The sequence below is a fragment of the Cydia strobilella genome, chromosome 26 (assembly GCF_947568885.1).
Source record: "Cydia strobilella chromosome 26, ilCydStro3.1, whole genome shotgun sequence".
Classification (NCBI taxonomy): Eukaryota; Metazoa; Arthropoda; class Insecta; order Lepidoptera; family Tortricidae; genus Cydia; species Cydia strobilella.
In genome coordinates, this window is record NC_086066.1 from 8,715,137 (window position 1) to 8,741,681 (window position 26,545).

Below are 26,545 nucleotides of genomic sequence, written 5' to 3' on the forward strand. Positions count from 1 at the left end.
AAATGACTATGATTATGACTATGATAAAACAACGCATTACGCAAGCTGATTATTTTTGGGTTTACTTGTCTTGAGTTCCCCGTTGAAATAAAAATACAATCAAACAGTCAACCATAACAGCTAGTATTTAAAGATAAATTTTTGAAAAAAAAAAACTTTTTACGTATGTATGTTCCGCTGCTGGCCCGCTTTGGAAAATCTTTTTATTTAAACTGTATATTTTTGGTCTCTCTGATGATAGCATTCAAGAGAAACAAAGGAAAATCTTCAAACATCATTATCACATATATAATATGCAAAAACAAAATAGGAGGCAAACGAGCAGACGGATCACCTGATGGTAAGCGATTACCGCCGCCGATAAACATTATTTCACCTCACTATAGCGAGGAAAGTGCAACATCCACAGGCGTTAGATCATCTTCATCACTGGAATCACTCATTTCTTTACGATATTATAACAGAAAACTCTGGAAGTTGTGTATTTTTACGCGAGTCGGTAAGAAAAGGTTTTAAGCAAAAAAATTGTTGACAATGTTGACATTTCTGATGTATGAAATGTCAACGATGCGTTTTGAAATTGCATCGACTCAACTTGTGCGTTCAGAATTATATTTAACATCATTATAAAAAAACAAACGTTTCTTATGGAATTTTAAGGTTTATGACTTAAAATCATTATAAAAAAAAAAAAACATTAAATAAAGCCAAATTTGGTATTTTTTATTAGATTCTCAAACCATTTATTTAATGATAATTAATATCGAACGAACCATTATCATGAGCGTTTTACTTTTTGTTATCTGTCAAGCTACTTAAACACGCTCCATCCAAAGTCAAATTTCTTTCCCCACTAGTGGAGAAAACGCGTTTTTCCCCGCTTGTATTGAAGGATAAACGACAACTTTCCGAGCTAGTGAGGGGAAAACATTATTTTGGAGTTGAAACTCTAGGTCCATGGGGTCCCAGCGCGCATAAGTTGTTTGCAGAAATCGCGAAGCGTCTGGTTGACGTAACTGGTGACCGAAGAGCTGGCGGCTTTCTCGCACAACGTATCAGCATTGCGATACAGCGGGGAAATGCCGCCAGCATCCTTGGTACAATGCCTCAAGGGCCTATTTTAGATTTAAGCTAGTTATTAATTTCGTTTACGTAGTACCACTGTATATATCTTGTATGTAAATAAATTTGTGAATATATGCAAAAAAAAACTACAGGCACCAATTTTCAATCTGGCAACATCAGGTTTCTTGTGAAGCTTAGCACCACTACAAGGATCAGAAGCAAGGGCCTGACACTCTTTGATAGAGAAAGATAGTCTTATTGCGATTCCTATAAGAGGAAAGAGAAAATAGTGCCATGCTTTGTTCTTATCACCGACCGGGTGGCATCATAGGTAGGAGACGATGACGAAATACCGAAATTCATAAGAGTGAAAGAGTAAAAATCCTATGCTGCCCAAATCCTAAACTGTGGAATGAACTGTCGCCTGCGGTATTTCCGGACCGATATGACCTTCAAACCTTCAAGAAAAGAGCGTACTCTTAAAGGCCGGCAACGCACTTACAACCCCTTTGGTGTTGCGGGTGTCCATGGGTAATCGCTTACCATCAGGTGATCCGTCTGCTCGTTTGCCTCCTATTTCATAAAAAAAAAAGTTATATGAATATTCTTTCTCTTACCCCCGGTCGATCGGTGGCGCGTCTATAACTACTTGTATAAACTATGTCTATGATCAGAAGTCAAACTGCGGTCTAATAATTATGGATGGTATAGAATGGATGCCAATCTCTTATAGCAGAATTGTTGCAAAAGTGACCGCTTTCAGCTTTAAATAATAGTTCCTAATCTCTTCGGTGGAGCTAGTTAGGCTCTAGGACACGAGTATAACATGAACCATATAAGGCAACAAATAACCCGACCAAATTACGTAGGTTGTTTTTAGTAGTATTTCAGTGTATGGTGGCGCCGCCTAATTACTGTTTTTTGATAGACACTTTTCGTACATAGAGATTTGGCTCCTTTATATAGTCTCCATGAGTTATAAATTGTTGAGCAATACACTTTACGTCAGTCGCGACACATGCTATACATCAAAAATCACGTTTCTATGTATGAACGGCACGTCTGTACACGCGTCATGCGTCATAGTGTGAGTAAGTTGCTTAAAAATAGTACTGAGCGGCCGGCAAACGGCCGTCAATCTGCTGTCGCGGGGCGAGGTAATTCGAGTCGGGGCGGGACGGTGCGTGGCCGTTCTGTATGATAATACTATTACTTATTCTGTGCCGATGTATGGAGTGAGCACTCTGTCTTCTTAATTCTCTTTGATACGCCACAGTTCTAGAGATCCTTGGTCTCCAGAACCTACTTAAATCCTTTCCCTCTTACAATAAAACAATGTTAAAATGTTGTTAATTAAAATGTGGCAAAACACTCGAAATATACGTACAAATAAAGCTATTTAGAAACCACAAACACACAAAAAGCGGCATTCTGACTTCAAAAATCTAATCTTGATTTTACTACTAGCTGAAAATCGCGTACAAGCTTTTACACATTGGTACGAGCGAGATACGAGTTATGTTAGATTTATATCATATTTTCAAAAGTTGCAATGCCACCCACTGCCTGTTTATTTGGTCGTAAAGTGATCACGCAACGCAAAGATAGATATAACTCCGTAATAGATGGATACAGTCTAAGGAAAAAACATGCCTCGAAAATTAAGAAAATTTGATTCTCGTTCAGAGGGCGCTACTAGCTTTGGCCTACTGTCGTATAGATGGCGTTGACGGTTTCGTTTGTTATTTAACAATTTTAACGCATATCAGTGAAAGAACATGGGTCAAAATCATAAAAATAATTAATGCAAATAAAAAAAAACATTTATCCATATTTAAATATATTTTATCGTATTTTTATAAATCTTCATTTTTAGTTTTAAAGTGTGTCGACAGATGGCAGTGAATTTACTGGGGTTACAAAATTTACTATGACAGTACCGCTCTAGTATAAGTTACTCTATGACGCAACACATAAAAATATGCCAATATTGCCAGTAAACAATGAACCTATTTATTGGTGGTTTGGCATTTTATCATTGGCAAAGATGCTTTCGTATTGTCTGTCCGTCATCATCAACGTCGACATAGCGAGCATCGCGACAACATCACCTACTTCATTCACACTGTGACGTTTAGAGAGGAAGGAGGAAGGAAGAAAGGAAGAAAGGAAGAAAGGAAGAAATGAAGAAATGAAGAAATGAAGAAAGGAAGAAAGGAAGAAAGGAAGAAAGGAAGAAAGGAAGAAAGGAAGAAAGGAAGAAAGGAAGAAAGGAAGTCAGGAAAAGGAATAAATAAAACTAGACATAAAGCGACTTACCAAGTTTGGTGTGGGGGTGCGTGTGCTGGTGCTGCTGTAGCATCATGGGGTGGGGCAGCTGCAGCAGCTTGGGCTCCAGCTTGGCCTGTGCAACGGGGATGGGCCCGGCGTTGGTCATGGTGGTCATGGTGGCCGCGGGCATCATCAACGTCGACATAGCGAGCATCGTGACAACATCACCTACTTCATTTCACTACACTGTGACGTTTAGAGGAAGGAGGAAAGGAGGAAGGAAAAAAGGAAGAAAGGAAGAAAGGAAGAAAGGAAGAAAGAAAGTCAGGAAAAGGAATAAATAAAACTAGACATAAAGCGACTTACCAAGTTTGGTGTGGGGGTGCGTGTGCTGGTGCTGCTGTAGCATCATGGGGTGGGGCAGCTGCAGCAGCTTGGGCTCCAGCTTGGCCTGCGCAACGGGGATGGGCCCGGCGTTTGTCATTGGTGGTCATGGTGGCCGCGGGCATCATCAACGTCGACATAGCGAGCATCGTGACAACATCACCTACTTCATTTCACTACACTGTGACGTTTAGAGGAAGGAGGAAAGGAGGAAGGAAGAAAGGAAGAAAGTAAGAAAGGAAGAAAGGAAGAAAGGAAGAAAGGAAGAAAGAAAGTCAGGAAAAGGAATAAATAAAACTAGACATAAAGCGACTTACCAAGTTTGGTGTGGGGGTGCGTGTGCTGGTGCTGCTGTAGCATCATGGGGTGGGGCAGCTGCAGCAGCTTGGGCTCCAGCTTGGCCTGCGCAACGGGGATGGGCCCGGCGTTGGTCATGGTGGTCATGGTGGCCGCGGGCATCATCAACGTCGACATAGCGAGCATCGTGACAACATCACCTACTTCATTTCACTACACTGTGACGTTTAGAGGAAGGAGGAAAGGAGGAAGGAAGAAAGGAAGAAAGTAAGAAAGGAAGAAAGGAAGAAAGAAAGTCAGGAAAAGGAATAAATAAAACTAGACATAAAGCGACTTACCAAGTTTGGTGTGGGGGTGCGTGTGCTGGTGTTGCTGTAGCATCATGGGGTGGGGCAGCTGCAGCAGCTTGGGCTCCAGCTTGGCCTGCGCAACGGGGATGGGCCCGGCGTTGGTCATTGGTGGTCATGGTGGCCGCGGGCATCATCAACGTCGACATAGCGAGCATCGTGACAACATCACCTACTTCATTTCACTACACTGTGACGTTTAGAGGAAGGAGGAAAGGAGGAAGGAAGAAAGGAAGAAAGGAAGAAAGGAAGAAAGGAAGAAAGGAAGAAAGGAAGAAAGGAAGAAATGAAGAAAGGAAGAAAGGAAGAAATGAAGAAAGGAAGAAAGGAAGAAAGGAAGAAAGGAAGAAAGGAAGAAAGAAAGTCAGGAAAAGGAATAAATAAAACTAGACATAAAGCGACTTACCAAGTTTGGTGTGGGGGTGCGTGTGCTGGTGCTGCTGTAGCATCATGGGGTGGGGCAGCTGCAGCAGCTTGGGCTCCAGCTTGGCCTGCGCAACGGGGATGGGCCCGGCGTTGGTCATGGTGGTCATGGTGGCCGCGGGCATCATCAACGTCGACATAGCGAGCATCGTGACAACATCACCTACTTCATTTCACTACACTATTAACTTTTTAACACTTTTTTACACCTTTTGTGGTAAAACTTTTTTTTGAACGTGTTCTTTTTTTAATTGAACTTTTTTTCAGTTTGTTGTTGACGCCGGTTCCTACTTTCACTTTTTATCTTTTAAGAAACCCTTTTTTTTATCCGCTTATTTTATTTTGATGTTGACGGTCCTATTGATGTTACTTTGAAATAAACTTCACTATTTTTAACACGCTTCGATGAGAACGTTTCGTTTTGTTTGTTATTTGTATAGTATGTTTATTTATGAAACGTTTGTCGGTGCTAAAACTGTTGGACGTATTTTTGTATTTTTTAAGGTATATTTTGAAGGTAAGTTCGGGAAACTTTGATATTTAACAAGGTAATCTTAGCACGCCAATATAATAACTTACATAATAATTATAAAAAATAACCAGTGAGAAAAATGGACAAACAAAAATCATAGAAAGAATAGAATATAATGTTTTTATTCGTAAACACACAGAAAATAGACATACATAAAAAGAACATAGTGAGAATAAAGTATCACGAAATGGCCTCATCTCAGCATGACCATCAAGTGAAAAATAATCACGGGAGTTAACAGACAAAAAGAAAGAAACAAAATAAGCCGAAAAAAATACACACAATTTATACAAATTAAGCGACATAATGCAAATGGGCTAATATTGCCTATAGATTCAAAGAAGCCCGAACTGATGTTGTAATAATTAAAATAATAAGTTTGATAAATTTATTAAAAAAATATCTAGTGTGGCCGTGAAAATTTATTTTAATCTGCGTAGGTTTAGCAAAAACATGACATGACAATTTCAATCAATCAATCTTTAAGTAGTATGGCTCCATCGATACTGTCGATGATTTCGCCAACGTCAAAGTGGCACGTGGGATCGAATTAATATTTCTTGATTTTCTTCAGCCAGTGTACGGTAAATAAAATTATGGGCCTCTAGGGTTCTAGCCAGACACGGTTAGAGGTAGAAATACCAAATGCTCTTAGAGCACGACGTTGTTCGGTAGTTATTGTTGTTATTGTCTCGTAAGACCGATAGCTGGATTTTACGAGAAGCACGTGGACTACCGGCCGTTGACTCCAAAATGGTGGTTAAACACGCTTTGAGATTAATTCTCCATTCACTGCACACTACCAAATTAGATTACTGTATAATAAAGCTATCGATATTACACTTTAAACAATTTTAATGAGCAACAAACAAAGGAATTAATCACGAGGCTACTATCAAGATGGCGTTCGAACCGGAAGTCCGACACGACAATTTAAAAGTGCTTGTTGCTAGGCCTATTTGAATAAAGAATTTAGACTTTGACTTTGACATATAGGTATATCATGACGTTATATCGTTTAGATAAAACTATGTAGTTGCTTAACACGAAAATAATGCTCAAATATGCATAATGGGGAGGTGGACAGGAAAGGTAACCAAATGGAAGGGCCCCCCGGGCTCTAGAAAGAGAGGACATCCACCAGCCAGGTGGCAGGACGAAATTTTTGCCACTGCAGGCCAGAAATGGCAAAGTGTTGCACTAGATAAAGCCAAATGGAAACAGCTGGAGGAGGCTTTTACCCAGAAGGGGTCTACAGCAGAAAAAAAAACTTAAAATATATGTATCAAATTCATATAATAATTCTCTGTAGAATAATGAAAAGCTCTAATAATGTTATGGCAGGTGTCCGGAACTCTTAGCAATAGCCCAGTCTTATATTCCACCCAAATTTAAGCCATAGACCAGGACTCTTCTTTTCTATAATAGCTCCCAATGCCTGCTGAAACCGGTTTACGGGTATCTATTTATGTACCCGTGAATGGGTTCCAGCAGGCGTTCTACATGACATCAAAACTCTCCAAACGGCCTCTACGTGTTGGATCTATATCCCCACGCACGCCTTATAAATGACCGGGCCTGAAAACCCGAGAGTTTGTAACGGAGATAATAATAATGCATAATGAATAAAAGGAATACGCAATGAAATTATGACCACATAATAACCCTATTTATTTAACGCATACGTACAAATGTAGGTTATTCAACCCCCTCACTGCTAAGCATAACTTATTTGCCCATTAATTACGTTGGCTAGCCTCCATTTTTACTACACGGTCGCGTACGAGAGAATGCTTTCAGGGTTCGAATCCCGCGTGTTACATTTATTTAACTGACCCACAAATGTTTATATTAAAGGAAATTGAAAATTGGTTTATTCGTTTAGTATGGGGGTGAGCAGTTGAGTACATTGTTACTGGTGAATTCTCAATACAACTTAAGACACCGTCCCACCTCTAATGGAGTAATGTAAAAGCGGGCGGAGAATCAAGAATCAAGAATCAAATGTTTTATTCGTCATAAACTTAAAACTAAAATTACATACAGAAGTATAACTAAAACTATAGGAATTTATAAAATAGGTAGAAGTTAAAGTTTACCACGAAATGGTCTCGCCTCAGCATAATGCTGACCCGAAGGTCAGCGCTGATCATCCGGCGGGACCATTTTGGGCCACGATCACAGCCGTACGACACGGCCCAACCATAAGCTGAACGCAGCCTTTGCAGCAGCGACCAGCGGCAGAGCGGCGGCGGAAAGCACCGAAATTTTAAAATGCATACTTAAGGCCGTTCCATCGGTTTGCCGCTGTCTCTGTCACATTTTGCAAGAAAGAACGGGAAAGATCATGCGCGCCAAGTGTCAATTTTGATCAAATTTTGTCGATTTTTATTTATTTTAAAAACGTTACCCTACAATATCGAAATTCGAAAGCTATGAAATTAATATTTAATTTAAGATTGTAGTTTTTTGTTTTTTTGTTTATAGTATTACATAATAAATAACCGAGTAAAGTTGGAGTAAAAGTCCGAAGTAGAGGTTACTTTGGGAATTAATTGTATCGAGCCAAGTGTCATAATTGGTGTATCGGAAGCTATGATATTAAAGATAATATAGTCAAGAACTACATATATTTTTCCACGTCTACGAATATCAACGCCTCTTAGAAAAACAGGATCCTATAAGGAGATTTTTCGCTTTCTGGCTCAGGGAACCGCGAATGAGAACAATTAATTTTACTAATGAAAATTGAATAAAACAGTTTTTCCACTCCAGCACTCTTATTTGTAAATTAAAATGACTGCCAGTGAGATTGAAGTCTATGTATAACTTGTATTGTAGTAATTACTTTTAGTATTAAGCAATGTAGGGGAGACCGAGGTGAGTTGTGACAGTGGAAAGTTGTGACATCGTCAATTTATTGGAATCCATAAACTTATAACGAGCTCGCAGTAGTGCGCGTTTGTTAGTTGAAGTTAAAGCTAACAAACGCGCACTGTTGCGAGCTAGCTAACAGATAAGAGGTTCCCAAAAAATCGACAATGTCACAACTCTCCTCTGTCATAACTCATGTGAAAATTGTTGTCAATCGCTCTCGCAGACTTCACAGATACAGGCTTAGCCTAGTTTGGAGTCTGACGGATATATCTGTGCACATGTATACAACCTTTATGATATCCAACTGGGTAAGTACCTTTACCTTACAGAAAACCGTAGCCAAATAACACTAGACCTTACTCATAGTGTTGTGTTCCTGCCGGTGAGTAAGGTTGCCAGAGCTCAACGAGGGTGCGGAGTGTTAGGGTCGGCAACGCGCATGTAACTCCTCTGGAGTTGCAGGATACATGGGCTATGGAGACTGCTTAACATCAGGGGCCGTATGCTTGTTTGCCACCGAAATAATGTAAAAAAAAGATTGTTACGTAAATTAAGCATTACGTAAAATAAGAACGAAGCATCGATTGTATGCCAGCGGCTTTAGGCGGCGGGTTAGTTTGAATATTAAAGATTCAAAAATTCAAAGATTCAAAGATTTATTTGTTCAACATAGGTAAGTTATAAGATGTTAAATAAATATTAATTTCAGTATGACTATGTCGTGCCTATTGGCATACAAATTCAATAAAAAATACACACTAATCATAATATCACAGAAAAACAAGTCAAAACAGGGTTATGTCATGCAGTAAAACTTAATTAGGTAATTCGGCTTTCTCGGTAAGGAAAGCTTAAGGCCTCTTAACAGACCGAATGGATCAGAATATCGCTCTTAGTCAAAATAATTACCTATAATATCTTATTTCGAGAGGTAAAGGGGAGAGGGGGGCCGATAGTTCCGGGTCAGATAGCGGAAGTAACCTTGTAACTTGTAACTAAATCTTTAATGCATATTTGATGATATACCTATGTGTAATATCTTACAAGCCCTTTTTGTTTACCCGTCTGCAACGGGTCTCTATTGTTTCCCATATAGTTTTAAGTCATAATGCATTGAAATAAAACTATAAAAACGGATTATATCGCGTATATTGAGTCACCCGTTGACCACGAACGCTGTAAAGGGTTCGAAACGTCAGGATGTATTATAAATTCAATATACGCGATATAATCCGTTTTCATAGTTTTATTTCATGAGTAACTATCGCGGTAACTGAAGGTCATAATGTATTGTTCGTCCACATTTTCGTTAGTCATAATTTGGTTTTTCTCCGAAACGCGTAAAGGGGCCCACTGACTATCAGTCCGCCGGACGATATCGGCCTGTCAGTTAGAACAAACATTTGACAGTTCCGAACAACTGACAGGCCGATATCGTCCGGCGGACGGATAGTCAGTGGGCCCTTTAACTTTTCAGGATTGTCATAAAACAAACCTAACCTAACCTTACCTATTTATAGGATAACCTGAGCAAAATCCTGAAAAGTTAGCGGTTTCAGAATTATGACTAATGATAATATGACAATCATTACATTATAACTTTCAATAATTATGTCAAACAAAGGTACCCCGTCTGCAACTTATCCAGGGGATCAAGTTTTAAGGTGTTGGGGTTATTTGCATAAGTTTTTAAGCAAATTAACAGTAATTAAATTTCAAAATGACCAGTAAGAGGAAATACCAGCTGAGCCCCCTTTCAGATATGAGAATTTTAGGTGAATATCTCCGTCGCGCTGACGGGGCCAGCTCCTAAAGTGCGATAAAGATCTGCAGCTTAGGCGAAAAATCCTGCGTAAAAATCTCAGAAATCGAGGTTTCGTTCTCGACATTTTCCTCCTTCAAAACTTAACTAATCGTAACGAAATTTTGGAAACAGAATGACAATAAAACTATCTGTCTGACCGTTTTGATTTTTACGTTTATTGTTGTCGATTTTTTATGCTAGTCGTGTAGTCGTCTGTTTACGGCGTATTTATTGTTGCTTTGGCGCGCGCTTAGACATGGTAGTCCACCGCTCACATAAAAGAAACAATGGCTTTTCACTGATTTAAACTTGCACTATTAACATTTTTAAATTGTTATTTTAAAGGGACGAGGGTTTAAGATCTCATCCACATGGAATCCAGTCATTAGCAAATGTAAGCGGAAACGAATATCGACAGTCGATAAATCGAATATCGTTAGTGTTGTGTGTCGACAAAGTAACATCCCCAGTGCACAAAACGTTCAAGCTGATAAACAAGACCAAGTGCGGGTAGTTCGAAAAACTCGCGCGGCTAGAAGATGTCAACTTTAGCCAGTCTTCTCCGAGACCACGGGGACAACGCCGTCCTCGAAACGTCGGAGGTAAATCTTAAAACTTCAATACGCGATTAAGTCCCGTTTTACAATTTAACAATGGCTTTCCCCTTTTTCCAATTTAACAATAGGGTATTCCACAAATTTTTATTAAGGTCAGAGAGGTTAAGTCGTTCAGGTTTGTTTTGAGGATCAAATGTCTGTATAGTCAGAAATGATGGTCAAAGTCTGGCTCCCGCACTTTACTGACGAAACGCTTCTAACAAATTGGGATTACATCGTGACGTCAACATGTAATATTACTTGGAAGCCGTGGAAAACAAGGAAATCGCGATTTTGTCGGTGAAATATTGCGTTTTATGTATATTGATCCTATACAATATATTTTTAATAAAATGTAAGGAATCAAATGGTACCATTATTTTTTCCTAAGGAAGTAAACAATTTTTTTTTGAAACTGAAGTCTTGTATTTATTTATTATTCTCATATATTTTTTGAGTTTCTAATTTATTGTGATAAATTGCTCATTTCTATCTTTTTAACTAGATTTTGTTATAGTTCAACATGTGGAAACAACCCTATTGGTAAAAATCATTTAAGAAAATTCATACTATAAATGGAATCACGTCGGTATGATATTGAGCTGACTATACATTTCCACGTACAGTAGGCGTCTACAGTCGAATGCCCCTCATCAAACATAATCCAGGCGCGGCGGCCTACAGTAATGATTATAAGGTCACGTTTTACATTTAGCGGATTTAAAATTTTAAATTTAACAACCTCCTAGCCCCTACCAGAAGGTAGTTTAGAAAAACTATTCACGGTATAGTAACGAAAATTTGTATAAAAGTTAAGCATATAATTTACAATACGTATGTATTAACAAAAATAAAATAGGCTTAGTTTTATGACAATATCAATATTTGAATTATCTTCACCTACACCCGGGTCAAATTTGACATTTGATAACATAAAAACTAGAAAGTTTTGATAAGACGGAGTTCTTGTGAGCTACTTAAAACTATTAGAACTACCTATGTATTTTTTCAAATAAAAACAGAATGAGAAAACATGAGAGTTTTTATCATACTGTGCCTCCTAACCCAGTCGGTAGTGACCCTGCCTACAAAGCTACGAAGGTCCCCGGTTCGAATCCTGGCAAGGGCATTTTTAGGGTTCCGTAGCCAAATGGCTAAAAACGGAACCCACAAAACAATACCCACCCAACACCCATACAATACCCATAAAAATACATTGTTTAAATTGTGTAATGTACGGAACCCTCGGTGCGTGAGTCCGACTCGCACTTGGCCGGTTTTTTTTGTTAATTTATCACAGATATTAAATTTGTGAGTTATGGATGTCTCCTATAAAATTAAATATTTATCTCGAGTATACCAGACGACCGGTCTGACCTAGTGGGTAGTGAGCCTGCCTATGAAGCCGATGGTTCTGGGTTCGAATCCCGGTAAGGGCAATTATTTGTGTGATGAGCACAGGTATTTGTTCCTGAGTCATGGGTGGTTTCTATGTATTTAAGTTTTTTTTTTTTATACTACGTCGGTGGCAAATAAGCATACGGCCCGCCTGATGTTAAGCAGTCTCCATAGCCTATGTACGCCTGCAACTCCAGAGGAGTTACATGCGCGTTGCCGACCCTAACACTCCTCTCCCTCGAGCTCTGGCAACCTTACTCACCGGCAGGAACACAACACTATTAGTAGGGTCTAGTGTTATTTGGCTGCGGTTTTCTGTAAGGTGGAGGTACCTCCCCAGTTGGGCTCTGCTCTAGATCTGGAATGACATCCGCTGTCCTGTGCCCTACCACACAAAGCGAGATGTCATTCACAGTGCCCATATTTCTCTTTTGGACGTAGTTTTTAAGGACATACCCGGGTCCTTTTGGACGTAGTTTGAGGACATGCCCGGGATTTATATTTTATATATATCATATCGTTGTCTGAGTACCCATAACACAAGCCTCCTTGGGCTTACCGTGGGACTTAGTCATTCTGTGAGTGTCCTATAATATTTATTAATTTATTTATTTATATCAATTTGTTATATTTATCATCGTCTTACCAACAACTTTTTTTTTCAAAGGCACATGATCAATTTTAAAGTTACTCGCCAAACTGCTTATACAGTTTGTTGGCGAGAAAGCGCTCTTTTTAGGGTTCCGTACCCAAAGGGTAAAAACGGGACCCTATTACTTAGACTCCGCTGTCTGTCTGTCACCAGGCTGTATCTCATGAACCGTGATAGCTAGACAGTTGAAATTTTCGCAGATGATGTATTTCTGTTGCCGCTATACTAAAAACAGATTAATATAAATATTTAAATGGGGCTCCCATACAACAAACGTGATTTTTTTGCTGTTCTTTTCCGTAATGGTACGGAACCCTTCGTGCGCGAGTCCGACTCGCACTAGGCCGATTGACTCTTTACTCTTATACCTATATAATAGAGCCTCAACCCGCCGAATGAAATTGTTTCTTGAATTTGTATTTATCTCATGAATCGAAACATAATCGTTTTTTAATTCCTTTTTTTATGTACATCGTCGTATTATCTAACGGTCTCTTAGCCTAGTTAGTAGTTTCCCTGCAGGAGGAGGAGGAGGTCCTGGGTTCTAATCCCGTATATCCACCGTATATCTAAGTGTGTATTTCTCTATATGGGGCTTATTGTCGATGGCGCTTACGCCGCACAGCGTCGCGCGACATTGTATTTATATCGGAGTATCGTTTATAATGGCGTAAGCGCCATCGATAATAAGGTCCCTTTTTATAGGAAATATCACATATAAGTATGTATATCGTCGCATAATGGTTTTCTTAGTTTAAGGCTAGGTTGATTTGTGTAAGATTGCCCCCAATTGTTTTTCACGAGCGGTTGAAAACGCTTCCCTCTCCGCTTGTAAAAGGCCCGAGCCTATTTCAGTTAACTTGGGCAAATAGCCCGTAATGCATCCCGGGAACCCTTTTACCGACCTCTGCCACAGCGGAGGTCGTTTACACCGGGGCAAATGCGTCAAAAGTATTTTTCTCATCACCAATTCGAAAAAGGGGTTTTTCTTCCCTGCTAGGAGGGATCAAAGTGGCACTTTTCTTCCCGGCTGGGAGGAAGTAAAACTTTTCTGTTCTAAGACACAATTTTTTACATTTTTTGCACAGTTTTTTTAGGGTTCCGTACCTCAACAGGAAAAAACTGAACTCTTATAGGATCACTCGTGCGTCTGTCTGTCTGTCTGTCCGTCTGTCACAGCCTATTTTCTCCGAAACTACTGGACCAATTAAGTTGAAATTTGGTATACATATTATGTACCTATAAGTTGGTGACCCAAAGACGGACATGTAACGTAAACAAATGAGAAAATTAAAAAATAAAGTTTTTAAACTATATCGTAATAATCAAATGAAAGAGCTCATTGTGAGAATCTTAAATAATTTTTTTTTATAATTTTACTATAAACAGTTTAGAAGTTATTCAAGAAAATATTCAAAAAATGACCAATCTCCCCCCCCCCCCCCTTTATCTCCGAAATTACTGGGTCTAAAATTTAAAAAAAAATACAAAAAATAGATCTTTACCTATAGACCACAGGAAAACCTACTAGAAATGTGCAGTCAAGCGTGAGTCGGACTTACTTACTTAGTTTTTGATCCGACCCCTACGGGTTTTATAAAGACATTTCACTCACGTTTCACATAAAAAATACATTGTTTAAATTGTGTAATGTACGGAACCCTTGGAACGCGAGTCCGACTCGCACTTGGCCGGTTTTTTAGCCTAAATAATATTTTGAAACATCATAATTACCTCATATTAGGTGATGTGAAAAGCAGTATGTGTCACATGGCAGCAAAATTATTTTCATCTTGGACGTAACACAACTGAATCCCTCACTACGCTCAGGATTCAATTATAGAATCCTTCGCTTCGTTTAGGATTCAATTTACGCCCTTGCCGTAATCATTTTGCTCCCTTGTGGCACAATCTACTATTTCAACTCGTCGATGTCTAATGTGTACATGTAATGGTTAAGATCTCGTATACCAAACTATAATTGCGTACTTTTCATGTATGGACTCCCAACTCAACTATAATATTCATTTCGATACGCTGTAGTCAACTATAAAATAATTTGACCAATCACGTGCCACTGCGCTCCCATAAAAAAGACATAAACGCGCTACTATTTTTGTCTACAGAGATACTTACTAATTTCCAATAATTATTTAGGTTTTATGGCAAAAAAAAGTATTATTTTAGATGACGTAGAAAAATATTGTATACAATAGTGATATAATCAAGCTTCTCAATCTCATACTTCACTTAGGCAACTCAGCAGAGTTGCCTAAACACGGTACTCGACTGAAAAGCTGAATTATATCACGATTGTATAAAATACTAATAACACAGAATATGTTTCCTGTCCGTCCGTCTGTCACCAGGCTGTATCTCATGAACCGTGATAGCTAGACAGTTGAAATTTTCACAGATTTATTTCTGTTGCCGCTATAACAACAAATACTATAAAGTACGGTACCCTCGGTGGGCGAGACCGACTCGCCCTTGTCCGTTTTTTTTAAGAGTTCCGTTTTTCCGAAAGCCTAAAAAGCATCGGGTAAACGTTTCTCAAATATCTCTTGAGCTAAATAAAACGAAATGCTTTGTTTTTACACCCAAGGCGTGTACAACTGTCATGTCTACCGTCTGTCTGTCTGTCAGTCGTTATCTTTGGTGCACGATTTTCCTCAACATGCAATTTGGTAAATAAAGAATTAAGGTGAAACACACCGTGTAAGAAAAGAAAATAACATTTGCTGGTTTTACCTGTAGTTTTTTTGTTTATGTTTGCACTAACTGTTGCCCGCGACTTCGTCTGCGTGGAATTAGTAATTTGGATAATTTATTTTTATCGAATTTGTTTTTTAATTCCCCATACAAACTTCCACCCCCTTTTCACCCCTTTAAATGGTAATTTCGTGACCAGGTCTTTTTTAACTAAAAAAAAAAGCTGTGTTACATATATTATAAAGTGGTAGCAAAAGATATAACTAATAGTTCATTAAGAGCTTTACATTGAATGAAAATCTAATTTTCCGAAAAAAGTGACTAGACATGTTCCTTCCGTGTACCCTTCATTTAATATGTCAGTGCCTCACGGAAGTTTTGTTATTAAAAATTCAACTTCATCTGTTTTCGAATAATAAGCATTTACCAACTGGCCCCTATTTCACCACAGTGACAGGTGCGACAATTGTCGACATCACTGTTGCTGACGTCACAGGCCTCCATGGGCTACGGTAACCGCTTACCATCGGACGGGCGGTGAGCTTGTTTGCCTCCAACATTTTAATTTTATAAAAAACATTATATCGCCAATAAATAGGTACTTACTTTGCGAAGCTAATGACAATTGTCACAAGAAACACGACAATTGTCACGAAATTCCGACACAGAACTCATTTCCTGTCAAGAATTACCGACAATTCTTTTAAATCTGTGACAATTGTCATCATCATCGTCATAAACTTACCTGTTTTTTGCCGATTATAATAAAGTTTTTTTTTTTTAATAATACAATGATGGTGGCAAACAGGAATACGGCTCGCCCGATGGTAAGCGGTAACCGTGCCCACGGAGGCCTCACGTCAGCAACAGTGATGTCGACAATTGTCGCACCTGTCACCGTGGTGAAATAGGTGCCAGGTGTCGTCGAAAAACACATTTTATCACTGAATCGACAGGGAGAGAACTCAATCCGCACGTCGGCTCTTTGTACGCTACAAAGAGCTTAGCTCAGAAACAGAATTCCTGAATAGACAGCGGGGCTCTTTCAGTCAGGCTTACTCGGGGATGTGGGCCAAAACGGCAAGCCTCGAATCATGCTTGATTGATGGACATTTTCACTTAGTGTATCATTTACTTTTTTCGAAAATCCATCAACTTTTTGGTTAATTCTACTCAAAGTGAAAGTCAAAGACCCTAGTAGGAGCAAAATTGACATTCAAACCTCGATAATATTTTATTTTTACATATGCAAACTGAATGGTGTATATAATAAGTGTTCCGGACGTTTGTATTTTAGTTTTTATTTTATTTTGGGAAGTTCCATTTCATAACTTTGACGATAAACAGGAAAAACCACCTCACCCCGTATTCCCTAGTAATTGGGGTGAGATGGTTTTCCATACAAAGGTGATTTTGGAAGATTGTAGGATCGATTTTTTTATTATGAGTATTCCTATAGCTCCATTTTAAATTGGAATACATAATTTTTGTAGCAGTAGCCCTAAAAACCCAACTCTCCCCGCGAAACCTACTCACCCCATTTTACGGTACAGTTGCCAAAAATGTAATAACCAATCTTAAAGCCTTTCTGTATTACCTAACGTCATCGATTCGAAACCTGATTTGTTGAGTTTCGCTCAATAGAAAAAAATCACGTACATAAAGGGGCCCACTGATTACCAATTCGCCGGACGATATCGGCCTGTCAGTTTTTCGGAACTGTCAAATTTTTGTTCTAACTGACAGGCTGATATCGTCCGGGGGACTGATAATCAGTGGGCCCCTTAAAACGCAAGCTTTTCTTAGTTTGGGGCTAGGTCGATCTGTTGTAATCTGTATAATATTATCGCCAAAATATTAATACTCGTAAAACTTCTTAAACAGAAATCTTTTATTTATTTTCAACCATTGTATCGGTTCTTCAAGCATTTGCAACTCGGCTGTCAAACAGAACAATGTTGACATCGAGGTCGACCGGGCTCTTATTTACAACCCTTCATTAGTATATTTGCGATCGCCAAGGAGCACTAGGGATGGGAAGGTGACAATATTGAGTATCGATATTTCTTCTTCTACCTAGCGTTATCCCGGCCTTCCTTCTTCCTTCCAGGGTCCGCTTTCCTACTTGCCTTTCTACACTGCGCGATCCTGGGCGTCCTCTCGTGTGAGCCCGTTTACGCTCATGAGTATCGATATATTTTATTATATTTTTGACACAACACACACACAGGCACACACACACACACACACACACACACACACACACACACACACACACACATGCTTCGGGTCGTCGCGCCACAGCAGTAAGTAAGTATATTTTCAACCGACTTCAAAATTACGAAAGTGATTTCCAATTTGAGAGCATCTTTCTTTTTTGTTTGAATTCTAGATACATTTTTTTATACTTTACAATAGTTTCCATTTTCATCAAGTCATGATATTATTTTTTATTAGGCAAATAAATTTTTACCATTATAATAATTGACAAATGAATTTACGTATCTACCTTTTTAACAGTAATATTTTTAATTTTAATAATATGTAATTCTATGGATGTAATTAATCCGAAATAAAAGCTTTTTAATTTAATTTTTAATATAATTTTAATTTAATAATGTCATATTACTCACGCAGTAATTAAATTATGGTAATTAATACATTATTTAATATCATATTCATATTAGTAACCGGTATTTTCCGCAACGGTCTGCAACGCGCATGTAATACCCCAAAAGTTTCAGACGTGCATAGGCTACGGTGACTGCTTACCATCAGGCTTACATATGCTTCTTTGCCACCGACGTATTTGTTTATTTTACAAAGCGTTTAATATCGCTATAGTTATCGTAAAAGCCGATATAACGTGACGTGACATAATTAAAAAAACACAAGTCATTGCACTCATACTAGTGACACGACATAACTGTTTTCGTTACAACTAGGTTATGTTTTTATGATCAGTCAACATCAAATAGATAGTGACGGGCAAAGTGGCCAAAGTGGTAAAAAAGGTGTGTTACGATTATATTAGGCCAATTTTCCCGTTCCGTACCGAGGTAAAAGCGAGACCCTATTACTAAGACTCCGCTGTCCATCCGTCCGTCCGGCCGTCTGTCACCAGGCTGTATCTCATGAACCGTGACAGTTGAAAATTTCGCAGATGATGTATTTTTGTTGCCGCCATAACAAAAAATACTAAAAACAGAATAAATCCCCATGCAAAATTTCATCTAAATCGGTTCAGCGGTTATTGATTCCCCATACAAATTTCCACCCCCCATTTCACCCCCTTGAGGGGTGAGTTCTGGGATAAAAAGTTTCCTATGCCCTTCCCCGGGACTCAAACTATCTGTATACCAAATTTCAACTAAATCGGTTCAGCGGTTTAAGCGTGAAGAGGTAACAGACAGACAGACATACACATACTTTCGCATTTATAATATTAAAGTATGGATTAATCGTACAAAATCATAACTCAAAAGTCAGTTTTACCAACATGAGAAAACAACTCAAAATTATAATCAGATTACTTTGCCTCACATGTGGATAAAATGCAACTTTCTTATTAGTTTTTGAAGTACAAAGATAGCACATACATAACATGTCGCGGAGTGACTAAAATACTTAAGTGAAACCGTAAAATTAGCTTACAGTTAGTATGTCTTACGATAGTTTAAATTCGATTACAAAGATAGACTAAGCCGGTGTAGTAAAATAAAGTGACCCACTCATTTAATATTGTGTCACAAGGGAGCAAAATGACATATTTACGGCGACTACGCTCAGTATTCTACTTTAGAATCCCTCGCTACTCTCGGGATTCTATTATAGAATCCTTCGCTTCGTTTAAGATTCAATGTAACACATACTGCGTTTCACGTCACCTATGAGGTAATTATGATGTTTAAAAATATTATTTAAGCCAAAAATAATAATGTGAAAAAAAAAAATGTCCTAGAACAGGAAAGTGTTAATTTGATCCCTCCTAGCAGGGAATAAAAAGCCTCCTTCGAATTGGTGATGTGAAAAAACTATCGATATCGCTTGTCCCAACCCTACAATAAACAGGGTTGACGGTAATGAAATTTCACAATGCAAACAAAACCCCGAGGACTTAGTAAAATGGCCGCTATTTTACTTTACTTTAATACACGGGATATGTACACGAACTCTAATTGGCATTCGTGGTTAAATATTCAAAATTCAAAATATAAAAATTGTGGCTTTCCATCAGAGAAAGGTCATATTGCTTATACATAAAGATCTTTCCTCCAGAAAAGGGGTTTATGTTCCATGTGTAACTAAATTTTTTATAATATGTGCCATTCTCAATCAAAAGGATACTTATTGTCGGTTGTCAATAAGGCGCTATTTCCATATAGCATTAATTTGAAATCAACCTTATCGACAAGCGGCAATGTGGTACCTTTTGGTTAAAAACGTCACATATGTAGTAAAGTTCGGACTTCTATCTTCACTAGCGTACAAGTTAATAATCAAGACCAAGTGCGGGTAGTTCGCAAAATCCGCGCGGCAAGAAGATGTTGATACAATTCCTCGCCAGTCTGCCCGTGACCACGAACGTAACGTCACGTTCGAAACGTCAGGCCATAAATAAACGTAAGTTTGTACGCGATTAAGTTTCGTGTTAGTTTTAAAATTATTTAGATATCGTCCTGATGTCACGTCTATGTTCGAATTGGCTTATAGTTATATTTTCTATTAGAAAATTAACCTGATTCTTTGTTTCCCTTCACACTGGAGCAGTTATCTGTAACAAAATAAATAAATATTAGTATAATTATATTTAAACTTGCATGTGCATGTGCTCGAAAAGTGCGTTTCCTACGGAGCCATATCATGCGGAAAGTACTACTTTTCCGCACTAGTGCTTTTTGTTTTCTATTTTTTTTTACACTACATTTGGTGCTACTTTCTCGCACTAGTCGGAAAAGAGCACTTTTCCGCACTAGTGCTTTGTATTTTCAATTTTTTAATAATTAAACTTATTTGCCATTATATGTTTTTTTTATTTACTCGCACAATGCATAGTAAAACATTGTATGATACACGTGCGTAAAGATTATTTCCGCACTTGTTGCATAAATAGCTATTATATAATTCAATAAAGGTACAAATTGGAACCCGGCGACACCATTGAAATAATAATAGCACAATGTATTCTATACATTAGGTGTAGGTTCTATATGTTAGTACATAGACATAGTATAGACATGAAACCGAGCGACCAGGGGTAAGAGAAAGACATATTCATGTATTGACAGGTTAATGTATGGCAGCATAATCCTTTTTCTCTTTCACTCTTATAAATTTCGGTATTTCACCATCGCCTTACCTATGCTGCCATAACCCGACCATGAAAAAAACCCGGTCGGTGATAAGGACAAAGCATGGCACTATTTTCTCTTTCCTCTTATAGGAATAGCAATAAGACTATCTTTCTCTATCAAAGAGTGTCAGGCCCTTGCGTTAGTAATAATACTAACGTATAGAACCGGCACAGTTTTGAGCGTGAATCTCGCGAACTAAACGCGTAAGCGCCATAAAATTTACGGCTCGCGTGGTACAGGTTGTGACTGCGACAATTTAATTGTTAGTATGGCTTCTCTAAAGTAATAATAACTCAATGGGCGACACGACTGTTTTCTATATATTTCCATGAAATACCATTCGAAGTCAGCGACACGAAGTCAGCGACCCGACCGCAGATCAATTGACTCTCTCACACGGAATCAACTGCAAATGGCGCTACCGTTCCGCAGTCGGGGTCAAAATTATACCGCGACATTATTATAATCATTTATTGCACCATGGTAAAAAACAATTTATTAAAAAGTAGTGTCTCATGGACCCTAAAAGGGTATGGCAAACATTTCCTTAAATTAACTAGGCTTTATAATTTTAAGAGATCAAAATCTTTACTTAACAAAACTATCAGTGACAAAATCGGTGATTGAATAATACGCTTTTTCAGCAAGGAACGATTTCAACTTCTTTGCATACATCGTGTCCCTTTCCTCTGCTTTTAAGTTATTTGGGAGGTGATTATAATATTTTACTGCTGCATAGATATGACAGCGACACGTCGCAGAGTTCCAACTCGGACCTTAAACAGTTATTTGTTAATTATTATTATTATTAAGACTTTATTTCGGACATCAATGATCCATAAATGATTGGTTAGTTACAATAGTACTTATCACTATGTTAGTATTGACAACACAAATTATATTGAAGTATATACATTATTTACATTAAAAAATTGCATACCAGTCACTTATCCATCCGGTAGACTGGGACATGCATTGAGGCCCAATACTTAAAGAAGGAATTATCAAGCCTCTCTCCAATTTCGGTTAGAAAACTGTTGGAGCTGTTTCTCAGACGGTGCATCTGAGATGCTGTGCGTTTTCTCATAATGGCGTAGAAATCATCCATTCGTGCCTCCGCAAACATCCCAGATGCACTGCAAAACCGCGGCAGCCCCAACAGCATTCTATACCCATTATTAAATTGGACGCGCAGGACGCCGTAAGCTCGCTTCGTATATTTGATCCACAGGCTGCACGTATAGAACGTTTGGCAGTATGACTTAAATAGCGTTCGCTTCACCTCAGTCGTACTACGTGCAACAAGAGGACAAAGTTGTGTGACCCGTCGTGCTAACATTGATAGCCGAGCAAGCAAAAGATTCCAAAATTACAAAGTTTGAGCGAGTAGTCTTACATACAAAACTTTTACTCTATGCTTGTTCTGCATGTCCGTATTAAATCACCAAACAGCACCGACCTTCATATGCAGTCGCAGACCCTTCAAACCCTGGTGTGTGCCTCGGAATCTACCATTCTTCACCGCTGACACCTTAGGCAGGGCCAACCAATGAGCTACCTGCGCCCAGGCAACGAGGTCGGCCACGCAAGGCAACCCAGTCAGATCGTCCTACCCGCGGTCGTGGACAAAGAAACAGTAAGTCTCTGGGACATCTCGGTAACTGGGGGAATGTGGTGCCCAAACTCGACAAGAGATGGCGCCATGTCCGAAATAGAACACGCTAACGGTGTGTCGACGTAGAATCATGACCTCCGAGATGCAAGACACCGATCGATGTCAAATGCTAGGGGCGAATTAGTGCTTGGTTGGCTGCATTCAAGCTATTGAACAACTTCCAACATTAATCCTGCGAACTATTGTGATAACGGTGCAGTGTCTTTGACGAAACACCTGCTGAGGTCACCTTAGTTTCGTTGCGTACGAGTATCTGTTCCTACCTACCTACCCTACCTACCTACCTACCTACTAGTCATGCGCAAAATGTGTCACTAAAAAGAAAAGATTGATATGTATCTTTCATACGCTATGAAGTACTTCATTCTTTTAGTTAACTAGTTCAGTTTAGTTCAGTAAAAGATCCATCTATATCAACAGTACTGGTTTTCTCTCTCATTCGCGGATGTATTGAGTTGAATGAAGGATTCGATTGATAATTTCATTCAATATGAATCACTCAAATAAATGAATTTATGAATCGAAGGTTTAAACGTGGCATCCTTGTCACTCTAAGCGAATGAGCAAGTGAATGTAATGTAATGAATCTGTATGTAATGAACATGATTGCAATAAATAAATGATGATGATAAATGATGAATGATGATAAATGAAAAGATAATTAAACTGAACTGCTGAAGTAAAGAACTAAATAAATCCGAACTGAAATAGTGAATGAAAGAGTGATATCAAGTGAAGTACTTCATTTGAATCTTTCATTCGCGAACTACTCATGTCTATTACCTACCTACCTAGTGTACCCAGTTAGTGTTGCAATAGATAAGCCGACTGAAATAATTACGTTGTTTTCGTCTGCGGAGAGTAACCCTTACTAAAATAAAATAACCTCAGCGTATGAGTTACTAACAACCCAACTTTCACTCAAAACAACTCAAACCGAGCGAAAAAGCTAAAACATAATTAATACTAAACACCATACGAATATTCGCCAGTCGTTCAAATTTACGACTATCCCCATCCCCTTCACTCCCATTCATCGTTATACATTTCGATTACGCCCCGTCTCTCTCGCCCCGCGCCTGCGCGGTGGCTGCCTCTTTGTTCGGATGATATATATGTATGTATATATGTGTATGTATATGAATGTATGGTTAACATTTTTGCAACGATCTTTTGAAGCTGTGAGCTTAGCGCCACTTGCATCATTCACTAACCCGGGGTTAACTGGTTAAACCTGGAGTTACCATGGTTATGGTGGGAGAATACGTTTGTGCTATATTCATTTTTGAGCAAAATCGTTTTTAGGGTTCCGTACCCAAAGACGTACCCAGATACGAGGTTGAGTAAGTATAGCGGTGACATGTATTCTCACCCGATGCAGTACAATTTGACACTGGGTTAACGGTTTAACCGCGTTGCAGATACGAGGTTGAGTAAGTATAGCGGTGAAATGTATTCTCACCCGATGCAGTACAATTTGACACTGGGTTAACGGTTTAACCGCTTAACCCCGGGTTAGTAGGATGGTGCAAGAGGATTTGGCGCTATACGACTTTTTATTAGGGTTCCGTACCCAAAGGGTAAAAACGGGACCCTATTACTAAGACTCCGCTGTCCGTCTGTCCGTCCGTCTGTTTGTCACCAGGCTGTATCTCATGAACCGTGATAGCTAGACAGTTGAAATTTTCACAGATGATGTATTTCGGTTGCCGCTATAACAACAAATACTAAAAACAGAATAATATAAATATTGAAATGGGGCTCCCATACAACAAACGTGATTTTTTGCTGTTTTTTTCTGTAATGGGACGGAACCCTTCGTGCGCGAGTCCGACTCGCACTTGGCCGGTTTTTTAATGATTCCTAAAATAACAAAAAATATGCTATAATGACATTAATCGGTTTTTATAAAAAAAAATTTTTTTCAAAAATGTTCTGCCATATCCGCATTTGATTATAAGATAATTATACTCTGTTAACAGAAAATTATCATAAAAGCGTGACGTTGACATATCCAAAACTTTTGTGTCATGTCATACATTGTACTTTTAACATTGACATAGTATAGTAGTTATAGACATGAAACCGAGCGACCAGGGGTAAGAGAAAGATGTATTGACAGGTTAATGTATGGCAGCATAATCCTTTTTCTCTTTCACTCTTATAAATTTCGGTATTTCACCATCGCCTTACCTATGCTGCCATAACCCGACCATGAAAAAAAAACCCGGTCGGTGATAAGGACAAAGCATGGCACTATTTTCTCTTTCCTCTTATAGGAATCGCAATAAGACTATCTTTCTCTATCAAAGAGTGTCAGGTCCTTGACTTTTAACATTCGGATTATTATTATTGTGAGCCTATATTTCATGATTACCACTATATTTAAAGTATTTATAAAACAGTAAACATGTGTCTAAATGATAAATAAGTTCAAAATTTCCTTACATTTCGAAAAAAAAATTTTTTTTTCTTTTCGCTCTCCTGCAAATGCACAAATCGTCGCTATACTTACTCAACCTCATATCTGCAACAATCATTTGATGGAAATGTCGCTTTTCTTTCATTCGGAATACGGGTGTTTTTGTCATCAAATGAGTGTTGCAGATACGAGGTTGAGTAAGTATAGCGGCGAAATGTATTCTCACCCGATACAGTACAATTTGACACTGGGTTAACGGTTTAACCGCTTAACCCCTGGTTAGTGGGATGGTGCAAGAGGATTTAGCGCTATACGACTTTTTATTAGGGTTCCGTACCCAAAGGGTAAAAACGGGACCCTATTACTAAGACTCCGCTGTCTGTCTGTCCGTCTGTCTGTCTGTAACCAGGCTGTATCTCCTGAACCGTGATAGCTATAGACAGTTGAAATTTTCACAGATGCTGTATTTCTGTTGCCGCTATAACAACAAATACTAAAAAGTACGGAACCCTCGGTGCACGAGTCCGACTCGCACTTGGCCGGTTTTTTGTGATATTGAGCTGTTTTGTGAGTGTCAGCGGCTCGCAATACTGTTTGAATTTAATTAATAATAACAGTTACAGGTCATTATATGATTTTTTTAGGGTCCGTAGGTCCGTACCTCAAAAGGAAAAAACGGAACCCTTATAGGATCACTCGTGCGTCTGTCTGTCTGTCCGTCTATTGCGTCTGTGTAGTGTACGCAATACACGGTCGTCGTGAACGCTGCTCGCACTATTAGTGCTTGAGAAAGGAGACCTAGGCTCTCCGAAACATGTCGCGCGAGTGACTAAAACAAGTGAGTCTAAACCGTAAAATGATTTAATGTTAGTATGTCTCACAACAGTTTAAATTCGAAAATTGTTAATACTTTAAAAATTATTTAATTACAATTTTAAAATTATTAATCGATGTATGAAGTACGTGTCACAGTGTTTTTTGTACCAACTTTGTAAATGTTCTCCCTTGGCTCACGGGACAGAACAACATCAAAAAAATCATCATCAGAATTATCTCGTTAGTAGTAGTAGCTAGTAGCAATCTCTCTGCTTTGGCTTAAGGTTGACTGGTCGGAAATGCCTTTTGGCATTAAGTCCGCCTTATTTGCTTTGTGCGTCATATTTTCTTTTGTGCAATAAAGTTTAAATAAATAATAACGGCCAAGTGCGAGTCGGACTCGCGTTCCAAGGGTTCCGTACATTACAAAATTTAAACAATGTATTTTTTATGTGAAATGTCTTTAATAAACCCGTAGGAGTCGGATCAAAACCTAAGTAATTAAGTCCGACTTACGCTTGACTGCGCATTTCTAAAAGGGTTTCTTTTCTGGTAAAGGGGGGAATGGTCATTTTTTGCCTATTTTCTTGAATAACTTCTAAACTGTTTATCTTAAAATTATAAAAAAAATATATTTGAGATTCTCACAATGAGCTCTTTCATTTGATATGTAACACGATATAGTTTGACAAACTTTATTTTTTAATTTTCTCATTTACCCCCCAAAAGTGGCCCTCATGTTTAAAATTAATTTGTTTACGTTACATGTCCATCCACATTACATATGTGTACCAAACTTTAACTTAATTGGTCCAGTAGCTTCGGAGAAAAAGGCTGTTACAGACGGACAGACAGGCAGACGCACGAGTGATCCTATAAGGGTTCCGTTTTTTCCTTTTGAGGTACGGAACCCTAAAAAA

General features: G+C 38.6%; 1 protein-coding gene and 1 long non-coding RNA gene across 2 annotated transcripts in view; both read right to left on the reverse strand.

The window, feature by feature from the left end:
• LOC134753369 (nucleolysin TIAR) overlaps nucleotides 1-3,587 on the reverse strand; it is a 115,913-nt gene extending 112,326 nt beyond the window's left edge. Inside the window, exon 1 of the mRNA XM_063689254.1 lies at nucleotides 3,385-3,587. Coding sequence (XP_063545324.1) covers nucleotides 3,385-3,550 — 166 coding nt within the window. The 5' untranslated portion in view covers nucleotides 3,551-3,587. The remainder of the gene's footprint in view (nucleotides 1-3,384) is intronic.
• A 1,183-nt stretch (nucleotides 3,588-4,770) lies between these two features.
• The window catches only part of LOC134753379 (uncharacterized), a 101,041-nt gene continuing 79,266 nt past the window's right edge, over nucleotides 4,771-26,545 (reverse strand). The window contains exons 2-3 of the long non-coding RNA XR_010128820.1: nucleotides 20,097-20,132; nucleotides 4,771-5,173 (exon numbers count right to left, since the gene is read on the reverse strand). This is a non-coding gene — a long non-coding RNA (uncharacterized LOC134753379). The remainder of the gene's footprint in view (nucleotides 5,174-20,096; nucleotides 20,133-26,545) is intronic.